This window comes from Ambystoma mexicanum, chromosome 8 (genome assembly GCF_040938575.1).
Source record: "Ambystoma mexicanum isolate Mex_15411 chromosome 8, UKY_AmexF1_1, whole genome shotgun sequence".
NCBI lineage: Eukaryota > Metazoa > Chordata > Amphibia > Caudata > Ambystomatidae > Ambystoma > Ambystoma mexicanum.
The window spans coordinates 1310309892-1310331558 of NC_090929.1; the positions used below are offsets into that span (position 1 = coordinate 1310309892).

General features: G+C 48.5%; 1 protein-coding gene across 1 annotated transcript in view; it reads right to left on the reverse strand.

Moving 5' to 3' along the window:
- The window catches only part of DPYSL4 (dihydropyrimidinase like 4), a 314640-nt gene extending 293686 nt beyond the window's left edge, over positions 1 to 20954 (reverse strand). Inside the window, exon 1 of the mRNA XM_069611421.1 lies at positions 20378 to 20954. Coding sequence (XP_069467522.1) covers positions 20378 to 20728 — 351 coding nt within the window. The 5' untranslated portion in view covers positions 20729 to 20954. The remainder of the gene's footprint in view (positions 1 to 20377) is intronic.
- Between the last annotated feature and the right edge of the window lie 713 nt (positions 20955 to 21667).

The following is a 21667-nucleotide window of genomic DNA, read 5'->3' on the forward strand; positions in this document are numbered from 1 at the left end:
CCCGATCCCACCAAAGAAAAGACAAGTTCCTCCCTCCTACCGATATCATCCTCACGCAGAGCTCTTAGCACTAATGGTAAGTCATGGCTACCGCTACCCCACCCTAATGCACAACTACAGAGGCGCAGCCTGTATCTACGGAAACTATGTCCCCCGATCCCAGCAAAGAAAGGACGTGTTCCTCCGTCCTACCGATACCATCCTCACGCAGAGCTCTTAGCAATAATGGTAAGCCATGGCTACCGCTACCCCACCCTAATGCACAACTACAGAGGCTGCAGCCTGTATCTAAGGAAACTATGTCCCCCAATCCCAGCAAAAAAAGACGTGTTCCTCCCTCCTACCAATACCATCCTCACGCAGAGCTGTTAGCACTAATGGTAAGTCATGGCTACCCCACCCTAATGCACAACTACAGAGGCTGCAGCCTGTATCTAAGGAAACTATGTCCCCAGATCCCAGCAAAGAAAGGACGTGTTCCTCCCTCCTACCAATACCATCCTCACGCAGAGCTCTTAGCACTAATGGTAAGCCCTGGCTACCACTACCACACCCTAATGCACAACTACAGAGGCTGCAGCCTGTATCTAAGGAAACTATGTCCCCAGATCCCAGCAAAGAAAGGACGTGTTCCTCCCTCCTACCGATACCATCCTCACACAGAACGCTTAGCACTAGCGCCGAGAAGCTAGAAATGCTACTAGTCCACCCTGAGTGGACGCTACAACCGAGGCTGCAGACAAAGCTGTAGTAGTGCATAGGCAGGCAGTGCCCAATGTCTAGCATAGCCATGCCGTATCCCTCCCTTGTTTACCATCACAGCCTCACACAGAGTTCTTCGTACTAATAGTAAGCCCGGGCTGGTGCTACCCCACTCTAAGCAGGCAGAACTACAGAAGAATCGGACACAGTGTAGGTGCTTGCATGGTGCCAGGAAGTGTGCCAAGAGCCAGCGAAGAAAGCAAGGGTTCTCTCCCCCTCCCCCAGCTACCATTCCAGCCTCACGCAGAGCTCTTAGCAGTAATAGGAAGCCAGGGATTGTGTTATCCAACCCTAAGCAGGAACAACGATGGAGACTACAGACACAGTTACGGTGCCTCTATGGAGCCAGCATTGCCAGAGCCCCGGCAAAGACAGCCATGGATTCTCTCGCCCTCCCCCAGCTTACACTACAGCCTCACTCAGTGCTCTTAGCACGAATAGGAACCAGCCAGGGCTGCTGCTACACCAAAATGAGTGCACACAACTCTGGAGGATGCAGACCCAGTGATGGTCCTTCATCTAGCGAGGTAGTATCTCCAGAGCCCAGCAAAAACCTACAGGGAGTCTATCTCCCTCTCCCAGCTTACATCATAGCCTCACTCAGAGCGCTTAGCACTAATAAGAAGGAGCCAGGGCTGCTGCTACACCACAATGAGTGCACACGGTTATGGAGGACGCAGACACACTGATGGCCCCTTCATCTAACGCTGTAGTATCCCCACAGCCCAGAAAAAACAGACAGGGAGTCTCTCTCCCTCCCGCAGCTTACATCATAGCCTCACTCAGAGCTCTTAGCACGAATGGGAACCAGCCAGGGCTGCTGCTACACCACAATGAGTGCACATAGTTATGGAGGATGCAGACCCAGTGATGGTGCCTTCTTCTAGCGAGGTAGTATCTCCAGAGCCTAGCAAATACAGACAGGGAGTCTCTCTTCCTCCCCCAGCTTACATCATAGCCTCACTCAGAGCTCTTAGCACTAATAAGAAGAAGCCAGGGCTGCTGCTACACCACAATGAGTGCACACAGTTATGGAGGATGCAGACACACTGATGGTGCCTTCATCTAGCGAGTTAGTATCTCCAGAGCCTGGAAATACAGACAGGGAGTCTCTCTCCCTCCTCGAGTTTACATCATAGCCTCACTCAGGGCTCTTAGCATTAATAGGAAGAAAGGGCCGCTGCTACACCACAATGAGTGCACACAGTTATGGAGGATGCAGACACAGCAATGGTGCCTTCATCTATCAAGTTAGTATCTCCAAAGCCTAGCAAAAACCTACATGGACTCTCTCTCCCTCCCCCAGTTTACACCATAGCCTCACTCAGAGCTCTTAGCATTAATAGGAAGGAAGGGCCGTTGCTGCACCACAATGAGCATGTCCAACTGTAGACAAATCTCTGCTGTCTGGATCTAGCCAATAAGTTCCCCATAGTTCAGCAAAGACAAACAGTGCTCCCCCTCCTTCCACCGGATTCCATCCCGGCTTCCTGCAGACATCTTAGCACTAATGTGAAGTCAGGGATGGTGCAAGCCAGCCCTAAGTGGGTGCAACCACAGCGAATACACTCAAAGCTCTGATGCAGCCTTCTAGCCAAAGTTCCCAAATTCCAAGATATATTTATATGTATGCAAGTCCGGCCCTGGGATTTGCAAGGCCCTGGCCAGCAAAAGATGTGTGGGGCCCCTTTATTTTCATCACAGAAAATGATGTCACAAAATTAGTCATGAATATCTGTGCTGATAACATAAACTGACGTTCAATATCTGAATTCTAACTGTTAATATTACGTCTGTATCAATATCAGGAGCGAGTCTTGTTTAGGAGTAGCCGACCAAGTGAGCTGAATCATTTGTAGAGATGGGTACCTCAAAAGAAAGTACTGTGAGGAGGAAGAGCAGGGCAACAAGTAATGAAGATCACTGATAAGTAACTCAAACATACCTAATGCGACGGCATGTTCCTAGGGTGTAAGGGCAGGGATTGGCCCTGGGCCAGACAGGGCAAATTGCTTTTGCTGCAGGATAGTGCAATCGGAACAAAGCCTATTTACCGGAAAGGTACTGAGGCAGTCAGAGTAAGCAATTCCGCAAGTCTTCAAATGTCATCAATGGGACTCAAGTCCAGCAAAAAGTGTGAGGGATCAATAACATACACATAGGGACTGAAAGTGAAATAAGCAGATTTAATTCAACTGGCCTTTATAATGGAAGAACATTCAAAATAGAAATGCGCATTGTCTTTCACAAAATGAATCATCAATACCCAGAAGAAAAAAAAAAACAACTAGAGGAGATTTCATAGAACACTGCCGGCAAAGCATAAAAGGTGTGCACCTTTTAACCCAAAAATCTATATTGAAATATTCTATGGAAAGCAAAATACCAATACAAGATGTGTGCTTTGAAGCCACTTTAATGTGGCTTTGTGGGATCAATCCTGGTGTTCTAAAACTTGTGCAAACAAGTTTTTTTGCATGCTGGCCTCAAAAACACCCAAGGGGGATGGATCCAGCACTGTGAAAAAGTGGGCAGATGCTGTCAACCCACATGTAGTCACAACGTGTACTTTGAAAATCAGCACAGGGCCAGGTAGAACATCTGCAGCCCAGCAACCTCTCTTCCAACATCCATGGACTTATCAAATCATCACAACAAATTTGCCCTCTGATCCTTCCCCCTCATCACGACAATGTTTGACTTTCAACAATACTCTGTTTTATTAAAAGGACTTGAAAAGTACACATATCCTAATTAAAGTACTCCAGCAATATAGGAATCCTTATAGAAATATGTTATGATATGATATTTATAACGCACTTAACACCCAGAAGTTTCTAAGCGCGGACCCGGGGATCAAACCTGTGTTGCTCTGTGTTGTATTGCTTCCATGGCAAGCATGTTGTTGCTGAGCCATCCTCCTGAGACGAGTTAAACAAAAAGAGTACAAATGTTGTATTATTTTCACCCCATCTTGAAGACTACAAATACCAGAATGCAATTCGACACACTTATAAATAATGACGTGTAGGCTGTCTTTCAAGACTTAATCATAACAAAAGATGAAATGGTAACGTTTTGCGTCATTTGACAAAGGCATGCTTTATATGACGCAAGTGAAATGTGAAATTCTCCCCCCAAAAAAGTATGCACCAGATGCAAACGTATGAATACTATCGAGATAGTGCACAACTCTTTTTTGTCAACATATTTTTTTTTTTAAAAAATATTTATTTCAAACAGGCAGGATTAGGCAATACAAAATGATCAATCACGACAAATGGCATAAAGAAAGCACAGTAGATTACTCTCCCCTTCCCTCCCCCGTGTCTTACATTCTTCTTCTTCCTGTCGCCGCTGGGAGTTATCGTCCCGTAAAGTCCTCCTGGCTAGTTGGGGCTTGTATGTCAGGGCTGGATAATTCCGATCAAAGTCTAGGATTGGGCCCCAAATGTTTTCGAAGCGATGTAAGCGGCCTGCCCCGGCAGCCGTCACCTTCTCTGCGATTAAGATGTCCCAGATTTTTACCCACCAAAAGGGCATTAACGGTCCTTCTGCTGTTTTCCAAGTGCGAGCTATTACGTTTCTGCCTGCCAATAGGCATTGGGATAACAGTTTGGCCATAGGGCCAGATCTGGGGTAGATTCCAGTGACTGGGGCTCCCAGGAGGATGGGCTCGGGCTCCAGGGGAAGTCGCACCTGAGTGATGTCTGTGATTGTTGTTAGGCATTGTTCCCAAAAAGCCTGGGCCCTCGGGCATGACCACCACATATGGAAGAGAGTCCCTACTTGGCCGCATTGCCTCCAGCAGTTCGGGTTGAGCGTGGGGTTCATATGGTGTAGTCTTAGGGGAGAATAATACCATCGGAGGAGGATTTTATAGGCGCCTTCCCTGTTCGTAATGCAAGATGAAGAAGTATGAGCCCGCGACCAAATGTCAACCCACAGCTGGTCCTCGACTGGGCGGCCCAGGTCTGCCTCCCATTGGGCCATATACCGGGTTTTAGAGATTAGGAAGTCAGGTTGGAGGCGTTTGTATAAGGTGGAGATGCTCCCCCTAGTTGGGAGATCATTTAGAGTCAGTTCAATGGCCGTGGGGGGGCGGGTGGCAGCTTGGCGGGTCTGTGGATGGGAGCACCAGTGGCGCAGCAGAATATACGTGAATCTGTCCTGCTCCTGAAGTTGGAAGAGTTCTTTACATCGCCTAAAGGTGCAGGGCTGTCCTCCTTCGAAAAGTTGCCCCAGGGTCACCAGGCCTCCCGCTATCCAGGATCTGAAGTTCCGGGTGGCCCAGCCAGGAGTAAAGGCCGGGTTCAGGAACACCGGTGAGGAGGGGCTGAGTCCCACTGGGATTTTCTTTTGTTTCAGTGCTTTGTCCCAGGTAGCCACAGTGTGTTTGGTGGACCTCAGGAGGTTCTGCCACTGGCGGCGCTCGGAGAGATTGATATGTGGGAGAAAACGTAGCGGGAGCGGCAGTTGCGCCTGTTCAAGGTCCACCCATCTCGGGCGGTTGGTAAGTATCTGCCATGTTCGGATACAGGCGAGTTGGGCCGCCATCTGATATTTTTGTAGGTCTGGAACTCCGAGGCCACCCAGTCTAGCATTGCCCAGCATCGTGGTCCTAGGGATTCTGGGCTTTCTCCCTTTCCAAATGAACCGTGACATTTCCTTTTGCAGATTTTGAAGGGCCGGTGCCGGGATCGGTACTGGGAGCGAAGAGCAAGCATATAGGAACCTCGGAAGCAAGTTCATTTTACAGGCCATGATACGGCCCATCAGTGAGATTTCTTGCGCCGTCCACCGTTTTAAGTCCGCCACGAGTTCCGTGAACAGTGGGGGAAAGTTTGCTCGGTAGACTTCCCCCGGGTCAGCTGGGATCTGGACCCCCAGATAGTTGATGCTCTTAATTGACCATTGTATCGGGCATAGCGGGGCCAGAGCCTCTCGAATCTCTCGGGAAAGGGCCACCCCCATGGCAGCTGATTTCCGGAAGTTGATGGCAAAGCCGGTGACCCTTCCATAGCTCTCTATCTCAGCTAGGGCCTGAGGGAAGGAAGTGCGAGGTTCTGTGATGGTTAGTAAGACGTCGTCTGCATATAGGGCCAGTTTATGGTGTGTTGTGTCCGATTGGAAGCCCTTGATTTCCAGGTTTCGCCTGATCCGTTGGGCGAATGGTTCCATGATTAATGCAAAAAGCAGTGGCGATAACGGGCAGCCCTGTCTGGTTCCACAGGTCAGGCCAATAGGGGGAGAAAGGATGCCATTGACTCTGAGAAAGGTTTTGGGCGCAGAATAGTTAGCCAAAGCCATGGCGCAGAACTCTGGACCAAAGCCAAAGGCCTCGAGAGTAAGCCTCATGAAGTTCCAGTCCACTTTGTCAAAGGCCTTAACTGCGTCCAGGGCCAGAAGCACCAGCTCTCGGGAGTCTCGGGAGGCAAGTTCCACCAGGTTCAAAGCTCTGCGAATATTATCAGCTGTAGAACGGTGTGTGATGAAGCCACTCTGGTCGGCGTCAATTATCTCTGGTAGGGTCCGGGACAGGCGGGTTGCCAGAATTTTGGAGTATATGTTGGCGTCTATATTGAGCAGAGCAATCGGTCTGTAGGACGCAGGATTCTTTGGGTCGCCGCCAGGTTTAGGCAGCAAGACAGTGATTGATTCTTGCATTGACGGGGTTATAGTGCCCGTGGTTCTGAATGAATTAAACAGCTGTACCAGAGGTGGGAGGAGTTGGGGTTAGAAAGTTTTATAAAATTTCGTCGTGTAGCCATCCGGGCCAGGGGCTCGAGACTTGAGGGATTTTATCGCCTCATCGACTTCCTCGCCGGTGATTGGGGCTTCCAATGAGTCCCGGGCTGCATCCTCCAGTCGGGGGAGCGCCGCGCTTTGCAGGTATTCCCTCTGTTCTTCGACCTTCCGAGGCGGGGCGGCCATTACCTGGGTCAGGTGGGCCGATGCAATTCGAAGCTTGTCGTGATCTGAGTATTGCGTCTTGCCCTGCTGGTCCCGTAGGCCCACGATTGTGTTGTTTCTTCTTATCTTAGCCAGTTTAGCCACCAGTAGTTTGTTTGCTTTATTATTTTTGGCATAATAGAACTGTTTGGCTTTCGTCATTTGATGGGCGGTATGTTCCGCATAGTGGGCTTCAATTTTCTTTTTTGCTATTCGGAGAGCTCGCTGCGTTTTAGGGGTCCAGCCCTTCTCCTTATGGGTCTTTTCTGCCTTCTCCAGTTCTTCTTCAAGGCCCTGACGAATTTGTTGTTTATGTCTATGATAGGCTGCCCCTTTGGCAATCAGTTCTCCCCGCACCACTGCCTTCATTGCATCCCAGGTGTTAGCTAGGGAGGTATCTTCGCTAGGGTTTTCCTTGAAGAAATTGACGATCGTGGTTGCGATAGCGTCTCTGAGTGGCATCTCATTAAGGATGGGGTCGTATAGTGTCCATCTGCGTCGCTGGGGATCAGGGGGACCCTGAACTCGGAGTTCCAAGGTGACCGGGGCGTGATCGGATAGGATCCTGGAGCCTATGGTCACCTCTTTAGTGAAGGCGAAGATTTGCGGGGATATTAGAAGGAGATCTATCCTGGAGAATGTCCGGTGAACATAAGAGTAGAAGGAGAAGTCTTTTTCAGATGGGTGGAGCACTCTCCATGAGTCCACCACTCCCAAAGTCCTGAACAAGCGCAGGAGGGCTAAGGCCGTGGTGAAGTCTCCGGGGGAGGGTGGGTGCGATTTGTCTTTTACGGGGTCCGGGACCCCATTAAAGTCCCCACCGATCACTATCTGGCCCTCCAGAAAGGGCGAAAGAGTTGTGGTTAGCGAATCATAGAAGGGTGCTTGGCCCAGGTTCGGCGCGTATACGGAGACCAGTGAGAACAGTTGTCCCGCTAGTAGGCATTTCACTGCTATGTAGCGTCCTTCCGGGCAGCTTATGGTGTCCAGAATCTGGGGATTCAGCCCCCTCCGGAACAGGATTGCAGTGCCACCTCGCTTGGAGTGGCCGGATGCGAAGAGTTGTTTTGGAAAGTCATGAGAGTGTAGGCGGCTGAAGTCTGCCGGTAGCAGGTGAGTTTCCTGTAGCATGGCCACGGCGGCGGCCTCATTCTGGAGTTTTTGTAGAATTGATTTGCGTTTAGCCGGTGAGTTCAGGCCCTTGACGTTTAGAGAGATAAACTTCCAGGTTTGCTGTTCCGGAGCGGGACCTGGGGTCGCTGATGAAGCTTGTGGGAGGGGGGGAGCTACTGAGGAATCAGCCATTATGTCGTGGGAGATGTGACCATCTGTTATCCTGCTTCTGGGGTTTTTGCTCGGACCGCCAACGGGAAGTCCAAGTTTTAACTGGGGATAGAGGACCCATTATGGGGTTGGGCCCTCCCCTGGCCAACGGGGCCGTGAACCAAAGAATAGCCAACATGGCTGAAAATGTGAGTGGTTTGCTCCAAGGACTCATAGGTGGAATGTACCTTGAAGCTGGGCATGAGCCGTGGGGGGGGGCCCGCTACATCGGGGATGAAATCCATCCGTGTTTACAAGAGTGGCGGTTGGTTCCGCTGCGCCAGGATCGCTGAGTTGGGTCATAGGGGTCGGAAGGGTCCCTTGCAAGGTCGTTCCAGGTTATCTTCTCCTCCTAAATCTCGGAACCCTCGACCATGTATTTTGTTTGGACCTAGGGGAGGCTATGAGGTCCGAGTCAGTTGCCGCTTCAGTGGCCTGTGAGGGCGAGGAGTTAGCGGGGACCGGCTGCAATATACTTCCAGCGTCGTCTAGATGATTGATCCTGCGTATGGTACCCTTATAGGAGAATTGCAAGGCTGTAGGAAAGAGCCATTTATAGCGAACCTTTTGGGCTTGAAGGAAGGTGGTTAGTGGGGAAGGGCTCGCCTTTTCTGGAGGGTCAACGGAGATAGGTCTTGGTAAATCTGAAGAGGGATCCCTTGGAAGGTGATTTCGTTCTCAGAGCGGCTTATTGCTGATATGGCTTCCTTTGTTGTAAAGAAATGCACCCTGGTGATCACATCAGGAGGGCCGTCTGACTCAACTCCACGGCGGGGGTTTAGTCTGTGAGTGCGATCCAGTAGCAGCAGTGAATCCTCCATATCTGGGAGGAGAGACTGAAAGAAGAGGCCCACGTATCCGGCAAGCTCTTGGTCTGGGACTGACATAGGAACCCCTCGGATGCGGAGGTTGTAGCGCCGGGCTCCGTTCTCCAAGTTTTCCTGCTTATACTCCAGGATTTCGCATTTGTCCTGCAAAAGCCCCACGGAGCGCTGAATCTCAGACAGGGAGGAGGCGTGGTCCTGGGCTCGATCCTAAATCTCCCCCACTCTCTGTTCTATCTCCGAGACCCTTTTATCGGTAGTCTCCAACTTGGCCGTAAGCTCCGACATACATGATCGAAATTCGGTTTTAATGTCGGCCATGAAATCACGAATGTCCTCCTTAGTTGCTAATGGTCCCCTGTTGTCCAGAGATTCTCGTGAGGCGGGGGGAAGAGTGTCCAGTTTCTTAGCTTTGTCGGACGACATTAGCATTGTTGCTATGTCTGAGGACTTGGCGGATTTCGGTTGCCTAGACATGGTGTGGCCTGGCAAGCGTGGGTCAGGGCCACAGGCAGTTCATACGCAAAAGTGGCGATGGCTTGAGGGTAGCCTGAGACACTCCGGGGGCTGGAATGAGTGTTCCGATGTCCTGGTTGCACGCAGGGGCTTCTAGTGCGAAGGGGAGGAGGTACCAAGCTGGGCAGGGGGGGGATGGCGGGCGTGGGCTGGGGCGCCCCAGGAAGCAAACAAAGGGACGAGCGGGAGCAGCTCAGGTGCCGGGGCACGCCAGTTCAGGCTGGGCTCTCAGAGAGGAGGGCGCGGGTCCAGATAGCCACGGGTGCCCACCGGATTCCTGGTGGTAATGGTGGCAGTAGAGGGTTCATGTCACCGTTAGGAGGGCAGTAGAGCGTGGCGCCGTTATCCGGAACTATGGGCCAGGAGATCTGTTCCTGCAGGGGTGCAGAGTCTGATCGAGAACTCTCTGGCCCCGGCCCCCTCTTCCAAAGTGGCGGCGGGGCGTAGCGGAGGGCGGGAGCCGGGGGACCGCAGCTGCGTGGTGTGGCGCGCCCCCGGTGTATCTGGGGCGGCTGCAAGGTCTTCTTCTCCTGGGGGCGTCCGGGACAGAGGGGGAAGCAAAGGGGGGGCCCGGGGCCCGAAGCTCCTACCTCGTCTCCCACCGCCCGGGATGTCAGCTGGATCGCCGGAGTGCTCAGGGGTCCATAGAAGGAGCTCCGATGGCGAGGCCGCGTCTCGGCCGTCGTCGCTGGGTCCCGTCCGCCATCTTGGATTACGCGGCGGAGGGGCCGCGAAATGCAGGCGGCCCGATCATTTTTGTCTCGGCGCATCCGGGTCCCAGCAGCTCAGCGGCGGGGCTCCGGACCTTCTCACATCCCCTCACCGAGTTGGGTCCGAAAACGCTGCCTGGGAACCTTCACAAGCTGGGATGCAGCGGGCTTCCCACGGAGGCCATCAAGGAGGCGACTGCATAGTCCACGCTCCAGGCCACGCCCCCGTCAACATATTTTAATTGTCTTCAAAGAAGATAGAGTTGGGTGACATCTAGCTTTTCTGTATGTGCTTCAGAATAAAATGCCCCTTTTCAACACCTTGTCCAAAACAACGGTTCTTAAATGGACCATTACTTTAAACAAAGAGCGTGATAAGCCCTGACTGTGAGGCCTCACTGGTCTGATATGCTGCTGGGAACGTGGGCGGAAGGTACTTGTATTTAGAAGTACTTCACAAGGGGTTGGGAGCTGACAGCATGGCCTAGCTACAACCGGCACAAAGAAAAGCCCTATGGCTGGAAGCAGCCCAGCCCTCGTTACTTCTTATACTTGCTGCAGAAGGTAGCTGCGGGGGTCCACGAAGCCCGGGGCAACCGCACAGACTGCCCATGCCTGGGGCCGGCTCAAGCTTGGAATTGACAAAGCTTGATCCTAGCTAGAAAGCAGCAATTGCTGTAGAAAGGGATACACTCTCAGGTTACCAATAGGGTGCAGTGGTAGTAGTGGAGGAGGAATGGGGGTAACTCCAGAGGGCGAGAGAATTGAGTGTAGTGATCAGTATTTCATGAGATGTTACTCAAAGAGTATGGTTATAAGGTGCTTTCTGAAGTGTAGAATGTAAGGTCCAGCCTTACCTAACTTTTTCCAGAGACAAGGTGCACAGCAGGAAAAGGATGGTTTCCTCTTTTTAAAAATCTTTTAGTAAAATCTTTTAGTACTTTGGTTCCAGACGGGCAACGTTATGGATTCTAGTGGTTCATGGCCTCTGGAGATGGTGAGTTTCTTAGCCAAATAAAGTGTTGTTTTGTTGTGATTGCTTTGTAGGTGATGAATGCAATAGTGAACATGATGCTGCCTTGAAATGGAAGCCAGTGCAGCTCCTTGGTGATGGGGGTGTTGTGATCCCATGTACTTAGTCTTATGATAAGGCATGCTGCAGCATACTGGACTACATACAGAGGGGCCAAGGTGGCATCTGGGGCTCCTGCAAGTAGGTCACTGCCTACATCCTAGTGGGAGATGACCAGGTTTGAACAACTGTTCTGAAATTCAGCACAGAGATGAAAGGCTTGACTTTGCAGAGGAACTTTATCTGTTACCGTTCTGCTTGGGTTTTCTTGGCGATGCCTGTTTTGAATAAAAGACCGGGGTCGATAGTAAAGCCAAGAGATTCTGCACTAGGTAAGAGTTGGGATGTGAATCTGTTGCGATTAATTTTCAGTGTGCCAATTCTGGACTTCAGCATTCTTGGTGGGGTTTCCTGGGAGAATTAATTGGCCTTTGGTGGGATGAGCTTCAGAAAGGAGCCTGACATCCAGGCTTGTATGAGGGATACGTTGTGCTTGAGTTGATGGACATGATTGATGCAATTGACCTTTTTGCCATTTGCATTCTGGTGTCTTTTGATGTTAGCTTTGGTGAAGCATTCCATCTAAAGCTCCATGTTGAGGTTTAAGACAGCAGAGGACTCAATGAGTCCTTGTTTAGATCTGGCATTGTTGAGATCTCTTTCGGTCCATCTGGGTCAGATGGTCTCTGTTAGAGAGCTATAAGAAGAACCACTGCAGGACTGTTCCTTTGAAGCACATGTGTGTGGCAAAGATGTTGAGGAGGGATGTATGGTCAATTTTTTCAAAGGCAATAGAGAGGCTTAGTACATGTAAGCAAGGTCCTCTTTGGCCGGACATGTAGAGCATTATCAATAACTTGGATAGTGAATGTCTCTGTGCTGCATCATGGCCAGAAACTAGATTGGTAGTTCTGTAGGACATTTTACAGAGTGTTCCTTTTGTAAAACTGGATGGCAACAATCTTCTCAATCCCTTGGTGCCAAGGAAGTGTAGATGCATGGTGGGGTGATAGTGGGTTAGGTGTTATGGGTGGGGTAGAGGTTTCTTCAGCAGGGGGGTCTGTCCCATTTTAGTGCCTCTCTGAATGTGCCTTGTGTGAGGGATGCGTTGATGACAGCTATGGCTTGTCCCTCCCACCATACACCATCCTCGCTGCACACAAAGCTAGTAGCACTAATGAGAAGCAAGTTCTGTTGCTACCCCAAAGTATGCAGATGCAACTTTAGAGGTTGCTGAGAAAGTTCCCATACCGACATCTAGCCAGGCTGTATCACCAGAACCCAATAGAGACAGAGAGGGCTCTTGGTACCAACAGGAGATATGCAAAAGCCTATGATACCCCTCCCAAACCAGGAACAACTTCAGAGGCACCAGCTAAAGCTTCAGTGCCTGCATAAAATGAGTGCGATGTTCGCCTAACTCAAACGTTCAACCAAGCCTCTCTCTTCCCCAGCCAACAACACTTGCAGGTTGTTATCACCACAGAGCAAACCATGGACACGGTTGAAGTATTGTATTGCTGCTGCTGATCTCTCAATAACAAAAGCCTGGCCACTTCCCCTTCCACATCCGACAGCACCAGGAGAAGGAACACTATGAAGTGCTAGTGCTGGATGTGTGCAGCATTGGAAATGGAGTGGAACAAGATAGAGCCATGCTCCGGCAAACGTTTGTCTTGCCAGAGTGATGTTGCATCCTGAGGCCCAAACCCAAATGGGCTAGGCTATGCCAGCAGCCCTCAAGACCTGCTCTGGTGATAGACAGTAGATTCCCACAAGCAACAGTGAATGTTTAACTTATGATTACATGTTGCTCTACTCCTAAACCGGGGCTCAGAAGCTCTCATCCACAAGCAGTCATTAGAAGACGTGCACAAATTAGAGTGAATGTTTAAATTTTGGACTCCGTACAGAAAAAACCCAAGCCTCACAACCTCTGGATAAGCTGTCCAGGTGGGGATATATGACTTCCCATTTACAGAAATCTTTTCAGTTAGGGTGAGTATTGAGACAAAAGAGCTTAGAGACCTATTTGCGTTACTTGATCACAAGGGTATCATTATCATAGACACTTTTAAAAGGACAGACCATGTCCCCAACACTTTAGCATCCACTTTAACATATGAAAGGCAGGATTTATTTTAAACACTAAAACAAAAACAGACTGGACTTTGTTGTTGTTTTTCAAGTAAAATTAAAAAGCCATGAGGAAAGGGGCCTACCTGTCATTACCAATGGGTAAGCAACATTTTAATTTGCAAAAGAAGGAGTAATCAAAGATCCCTGTCACAGGGAAAACAGGATTTGTAAACATTGAAAATAAAAACGGCCTGCACAGGTGTGTGCAAATAAAAGCAGTTTTGAAAACTGAAAAAGTATCACTGCTCTCAGAGAAATGTCAGGAAAACAAAACATGATGTGTGGGTTGACAAAAAGCAATGTATATTATGTTTCACACACAAAACTCGAGTGACATTTGAAGAGCCACTTTGTTTTCATGAAAAAATGTCAGCCCAAGGCAGACACTTTTGCTGGCTGTGGGCAAAACTTCACAAGGAAATCTTCCACTTCCAGCCTGGATGTCACATCTCCCATCTAATTACGAATTGCAATAAAATGTCCTGCTAAAGGTGTCAAAATTCAGTGTTCTCCAGACCTGCTGAGTCTGAAAGCATTGACTTCAAGAAAAGTTACCCTTGGCTGGAGCATGACTAATATGTGTGAAAATGGGGGCACCCACTTAAAAGAGCAAGCTTCCAACATAAAGGAGACTGATAAAAAAAACACTCTGGGGACAGGCTGACCCAGTGACAACAAATGGCCAGAAGGCAGGAGGAGAGCCATTTGCCCCACATGAGGATTCACAATTAATTTAAAAAGACTATTATCATTTAGGCCTTTTTCTCAGCAACAATAAGGCAGATTGATTTCATTGTTGACAATGTTTTATGTAATTTCCAGGCAATGTTGGGGATATAAAATGTATCTACCTGTGACTCAGGGAACTGTAATGCCCAGTTAAACTAGGTTTCTGGCTGATCTGAACATGTTCCAAATGTGAGAGTTGGTGAGCGGGTGGAAAATTAAATTACGGATATGCTTAATAACTTACATATTCATAACTGATGTGCTTTTTATGGAAACGTCAGAAAGGTGCCACCTGGCCATGCTACATGGTACGGATTTGGTGGTTGGTTTATCTAATTCTCCATGATTAGCTGAATCAGACATTTATTTTAGTATGGCAATTGCTTGTAAAATTATGAAGTTGTGATACATAACTAGTTTTTGCCAAAAAGTTGAAAGGAGAACAAAGTGTGATTACAAATGGGAATTGCCGTATGCAGCCCCAGACCCCTAAACCAATCCTGACTTGGAGGTTGGGTTTGGGAGCAGAGAGAAGGGTAACTGTCCTATCCTACTGGCAGGGATTATTGCAGGGTACTTCCCCAAGCGCTTTGAAACACTCTCATGTGTATAGGCACTATATAAATAAACAATACAATACAAGATTGTAAAATTGGTGGTGTCAGCCCTGCTAAATAAGGGGGACTGCACTAGGACAGAGGAAGACAGACAGGGAGGAATAAAAAGAGAAGAGACAGACCATCAGAAATGCTGCTGAAACAGACCATCTGACAGCTGTAAGAGACACCAGAGGAGATTGCAGAGAGTGCATCTGGGTGCAGCTGTCTATTCCTAGAAAGGCCTGAAAGATGACTGTGTCCTATGGTGGAGAGCGGGAGGCCATATTTGAGAGTGGAGGGACCAGACCCCTGCCCAATATTTTCCAGAGTGCCCTGTGATGCAGCTGGCTTTCCTGAACCTTAAACAGAGGCATGCTATGTAAGTAAAACTGACCCCTGGGAAACCAAAAGGTGGTGGGAGGGTCTGCTTGCCTTGAATCCTTGCCATTTATAGTGGGAGGAGGGGGGCAAAACTGTGTAGAACCTTAGCCTATTTAACAAAAAATATTAATGCAATTAATTCCCCATTTGACAGAACACTACAGTATGATTTTTGTTAAAATTTGAAATTAACAAAGCTCACTTCCCAGTGTGTGCTGAAAACTATAGCCTATACATTAATTGGGTAATCCGTGTTGTCCAGCTGACCCGACTTCTTCAAGGCAGTGGGGTGCCTTTATTCTTAAATCAGTCCAACCTTTTCATCCAGCTTCCCCAACACAAGCCTTTTCAGTAAGAGGGGTTTGAAATCCAAAATTCCCCAAAGCTTTCCAATGTTTCTGTCTGACTTCCTAACATAGACCAAAGCAAGGGGAGAGGTTTGAAAAACAAAAATTGTGGGCAAAATCATAATTACCAATCTTGAAATCCTACTGCTAGCCTTTTAAGCTTGCATAAAAATCAGAATCGCACATTACCTGATAAGCGCCTTTGTTATTGACCAGTGTAATTATTTTGTGAAGTGCAATTTCAGATAGTGAAGAATTGTGATTTTGCTCTTTTTAACTCACTTTTGTGATGAATTTATGCTGAGATAAGTTGATTGTTTTTTGCCACGGATAAAGTGGTGTTTGACATTTTCCTGCTACTTTCTATTACTTTTAATAAAAAATAAATTCCCATACACCGCCCAGGTTCTTGGTTGATTGTTAGCTCAGGGGAGAGGCATCCAAGCGACATGATATGTGTCTGAGATAGGGCTAAAAAAGAATCTGTTAAACAATTTTTACATAACCACTTGAGTGGGGAGGGAAGGAAATCCCTGTGTTGAGGGTGGCTTCTCAGTAAACTGTTACAGTCCACATCACGCCTTCCCTGTGCCTGAGCTGAGACACAACATTCAATATAGGAAGGTAGAATCTTGTTATGTTATTGTGATTTATACTGTGCACCTCTACCATCTCCAGGTACCCAGGCAGATGTGAAAATTAAGGGGACTGGGGTGCGTTAGTTAGCCGGATTTAGAGGGAAAAGTGCATGAAAGCTTTGATGTGCTGTTAGTAGCTTCAATTCGGAAATAAACGTTCACTGTGTGATAGTATGTTTCTAGTTGACATTTGCTTCGTGTTTGGTGGGTGGTTGCATGGGGGTGTTTTATGTGTGTCTTTGGTGTTGTGGAGAGTTAGTAGGTTGCCTGTAGTTTGGGGTGTTTTTTTGTTTGTGGCAAAGGCATGTGTCTTGTTTCTTCAGTGTAGGGTGGTTGGTATGCAGAGTATTAGAGAATTTTTAGTAGGGTTAGACATAGTTGTCTGGGTCTTTTTTGTGCATTGCGTTGATCCATTGGGTTAATCTTATTCTGTTCAGCCTGGAGTAGAGTTTTCTTTGGGTGATCCAGTTTCGTTTGTTCTCATTGTGTTGCTTTGGTGGTTTTCTCTCTTCTGTGTTCTTTTTTCAGCTCTGCATAAAAGTGACATGTTTTAAACTGTTTCCTGAATTTTAGGTGATCTGTTATTCGTATTTCCTTTTGTAGCAAGTTCCAAAGTATCACCGCTATGCAGGAGAATGCTGATCCTCCGAATGTTTGTTTTGTGTTTTGTTTCGGTTCTTGGTGAAAGTAGTAGCTGGACCTTAGTGTTTGTGGTGGTTTGTAGATTGAGATTTTTTCTAGTATGAATTCCGCTCCTTGGCTGTGGATTGCTCTGTGTTTATTTAATGCAGAGTGTTTTTCGAAGGAGATTTGTTTTTTGACTAGTAAGCAATGTAGTGTTTGCAGAAATACAGTGTTGGCTAGTCGTGCATTGCCTGTCAAGTATTCGCTCAAAGAGTGGACCCCAGCTGCTGACTGATTAGTTTTGGACTGTAAATGGATAATGGCACTTCCTCGCCCGATTGTTAAAACATCTGTGTTCTCCCTAGTTGAGTATGAGGAGTAGTCTTGCTGCTGCATTCTGTATTCTTTGTAGTTTCCTCATAAGGTATTCTGGCATTCCGAGATATATATGCTGTTTGCGTAGTCTATTCTTGACATGACAGCCAGTGTTCTGTGTTTGAAGGTGAAGAAGGGAAGTATGCATTTATAAATGGTGAATTTCCATGGGCGAGTCCAGATAGCAGGCAAAACATGCAGCAGTCATTGAAAACTGTGCGTCCTGCATATTGAGATGTGACTATTAACAGAATACTCCATTTACTGGAGAACTAACCTCCAACAGTAGACCAAACTTGGGTGCTTCAAATATTTACTCGAGTTTGGTCAAAGATAATTTTGTAAACAGAAAAGACATAAGGCTCTGTGGATCCCATTACCCCTGCATCGCATGCACCTTCCCCGTTTATCTAGAATGCTCATTAATTTCCTGCCACACAGGCTGCCTGCATGTGCATTGAGCTGTCCGGTTGTCTATAGATCAGCTTGTCCAATGGACATCGAGTTGTTTCTGGGCACAGTTGCCATCACTAAACTAAAACGACAACACAACTGTGCTGCACGCTCTTTATTGCAGTGAGGACACAATGGGCAGGACTGGTGGCCTCATCGCAGCCCTGGCAGTTCAAGAGATAACCTCCGGTCGCAGGCGTGCGTCGTCTGACTGAATCTGTGAAGGACCCAGGCCTGTTTCTTGGCCCGGCGAGGCGGGCAGCTGCCTGGGGCGCAATTGCCCCAGGGGGCGTAATTGCCCTGGGAGGTGGAATTTCCCTCTGGGTGTGATTTCCCTGGAGGGCGGCGGGGGACGGGGCGCGATTACCATGGGCGAGTAGCGGCAGCAGGTGCTGCCTCTGCTGACCTACGTAACATCTGGGAGGCTCTGTGAGCCCGAGTCACCATTTATTTCAGTTTCGCGGTGCACTGAAATCCTTTGTGATGCTTACCGGAATCCGCCAAGCTGGCCGTTTCTTTCACAGTAGCTTCCAAGCCAAGCTCGGAAGCGAGTCTACCCAGAGGGAGTGGGTTATATTTTGTACTGATCTTTAGCCATGGGGGACGGTGAGGGGCCTGGCTTGGTGTGCTTCGTCAGATCTGTTGCAATGCGCTCCGTGAATGCTTAAGAAGAAGCGGAAGACTTTTCCATTGGTTTACGCTTTGGCTTAAGGTATTGCAAGCCCTGCAAATTGGGCATTTGCATGGGGAATGCTGGGGAGTGCTGGTGTGTGTGATTAGGCTATCTGATTTGGCGAGAGGTACAAGTCCAAAAAAGAGCATATTTACAGCAATTCACAAAAATGGAAGTTCTCTTACATACCTTTGTAAATGCACTTCTAATTACACTGGAAGTGGTTAATGTGAGTTGTGAAGGCACATTATAATGTACTTAAATGTGAAGGATGTGTGGATTCAAAAGGTAATAATGATTGGAAACTATTTTGGAAGTACAATTTTATGTTTTCCTTTCTGGTATGGAGTAATACCAGAGCAATGTGCCCCATGCCTGATCACCAAATCTGGGTCTAAGGTGCCTTTTTCAAGACTCATTTCCTACACAGATTTCATTGTGAATGCTGTTTTCAAGAGCCCAGCAACACACATTCATGCTTGTATGTACACACGTATACACACATCTCAAATGCAACCACGCAGAAATACCTTGAGCTCCACAACAGTCTCACATAATTCATATACAACACACACCAACTATTTATGCCTACTACACCATGTACACACAACACCAGACACCATAACCGTTGTACACGACTCACAACAATCCTGCACTCCCAACAACATGCTCACATTCTATCTGCTCCCCCTATATACATACCTCCAGAAATACACGACTCTCAGCACTCACAACCTTCTATATACAAACACCTCCCAAAAAAAACAAGTCATCTGCACCACGCACACACCTACCATACACACAAATGGAAACCCAAAAGGTCACACTCAGACACCACCCAAGTACAGCCCTCACCCAGAGTCACAGACTTCCATAAAGCAGGCTCACCACACTAACACTCCTTTTAGGCACACATCAGATCCTCATTCCTAGCACCAACACTCCTCCTTTACACCCACACCTCAAAAAATCTCTCTCTCACGCACACGGCTATAATACCCTTCCCTACAAGCAACTTATTCCCGCCACACCATCCACACATGACCCATGCACATATACCTACACATGTATGCATCACAATGACACCCCTCGAAATCTACAATACCCTTTCTACACTACACCTCCACCTGCCATACATTGTACTCCGAGTCCAAACACACACCACAGTCAAAACAATGAATACCAAGTCCTCACCAGCACACCGATCTCACCCACACCACATACATTCTTTCCATGAGCACACACACCACTGTCACCATCAGACCACCTGAGGATCTGCACTGTACATATGTCTGCCTCATAAATAAGGCAGCCTTTCCCTAATATGGCACCTGGTGTTCTGCTTCGTCCACATGTGCCAATGCTTCCCATGGCATCTGCCAACTTGGGCGTCAGGTTCTCTCTCTAATCCATCCTTCACTTGCCACCTCGAACCGTGGAGTGTAGCTTGGTATTGGCGCGCATGCCGAGCACGGGGGCACATTTTAGTGTTTCACCCTCGGCACCAAATGGACTAGAAACTGCCCTGGAAGCACCCACTCACATGGAGCAGCCGAGGCAGCCTCTGCCCGCTTCTTGAACATGGCCAGGACCGGTGACGCTGCCAGCTTCATTAGAGAAAGGTGACTGGCCATCCCCAAATAACACCGCACGCGTCTGCTTCTGTTTCCTTACAAAACTCTTTTTAAGTAATTGCGTTTCAGGTAGCGTTACTTTACATGTGTTTAGTTCATCGTCAACAATACATTAGCAGTTCCTTCTGCACCTGAGAACCCTGCCCATCAATCTGGACCCACTGATGGCCAGCTGCACACTCTCTGCCCGCGTGGTAGATGCCCTTTGTTGTATCAAATTCTCACGGGACTTGGGCACGATCGCAGACGTTTTAACTATCAGGAAGGGCAGGGCCATTATCCATTTACAGTCCAAAACTAATCAGCCAGCAGCTGGGGTCGACTCGTTGGGTGAATCCGTGACAGGCAACTCGCGACTAGCCCACCCTGTATTGCTTAATACATTACAAACCCAATTTACACCCGTTACATATCCCCACCCCTAAATGGAGGGCAAACCAAAGTCGCCTCGTCACGTGAAAGGGCATATAGAAATAAAGATGCATTTGCGGGACACACCATAAAATAAAGCATTAAAAAAATAGATTGTACACAAGGTGATGAGGCATGTGTTAAGCCACCCCACAGGGTTAAGAACTACTTTCAGAGTTCAGGAGTGTCCTAAAGTCTAGTGGGGGTTTGTTTACCTGATGGCTGCCCTGGCGACTGCCTTCCTCTTCCTCCATAGAAACGTCTACAGTGCGGGTGCTGGGCTCCCCCGGGATGAGACCTCCGGCGCTACTGCCGCTCTCACTGCCCGCGTCAGCCGTGCCATCCAGGGCCTGCCAGGGACGCACTCTCTCCAGGCTGCTGCTGGCACTCCTCCTGCTTCCCACGCTCAGCGAGTCGAAGTCCAGGGTCTTGTTCTCAAACGCCCCCTCGACGTTACAGAACATGCCTCCGTACTTCTGCCGAGGCTTGGGGCTGCCAGAACCCAGGCCCGCGAAGCAACCGCCCGGTTCCTGGAGAGGGGCGTCGGATTTCTTTACTGATGCCATGACTAGGCTGCCTGTCGGTCCGCAGATGTGGTGCTGGACGGGAAACGCAGACTTCAGGGGATGTCCAAACTACTCAGACAGCAGGGCACACTGTGCGGGCACGTCCAATGATCTCTGCTCACCCTGAGTCTAATGGCGCAGCTCGGCCCCCCTGTCCACTCCCACTTCGGTGTCACCCTGAGTCTAATGGCGCAGCTCGGCCCTCCTGTCCTCTCCCACTTCGGTGTCACCTGAGTCTATTGGCACAGCCCGGGCCCCCTGTGCACTCCCACTTCTGTGTCACCCTGAGTCTAATGGCACAGCCCGGCCCCCCTGTCCACTCCCACTTCTGCAAGGCACGCGGGATACCATGCGCATTAGGCTAAAGCCACGGAGCTGTTCCCTGGGGCTGGTGCTGAAGACGCGGGAGTCCCACATGCTCCCCCGACACGCCAATCAATCCCACAGCATCTGTCACCCTCTGGACAGCACTCACCAGCGGTTTTACCAGCTCAGCTCCTATTCGCTCCCCTCCCGTTTACTACAGTTCTATTGTACCTCTCGATCGACACGTACTGCACTGAGTTTACTCATTTCATATTTATTTAATTTGTCGACACATTTTCCATCGCAAACCTTATTGCATCCGGTCCATAAAACATCACCTAATCATTGCAATCCAGAGCAGTACAGTTATTAAGTGCTTTAAAGAGAACACTTTAATGTTGTGAGAAATTTCATAATTTCAAGTAGCACATATCAGTTCAATTAAAGTCATATATATTTCAATATATATATTTTAGAATATACACTTGAATATAATATGGCAATGCCAGTCTTTGTAATTCCACTGACTTCCCCCAAATAACGTACAATTGCCAGAGTTGCAGTTGGAACCTAGCCGTCCAAAACACACTGCTTAATGTAGTTGCCATCAAGTATAAAGACAGTCATCAAACC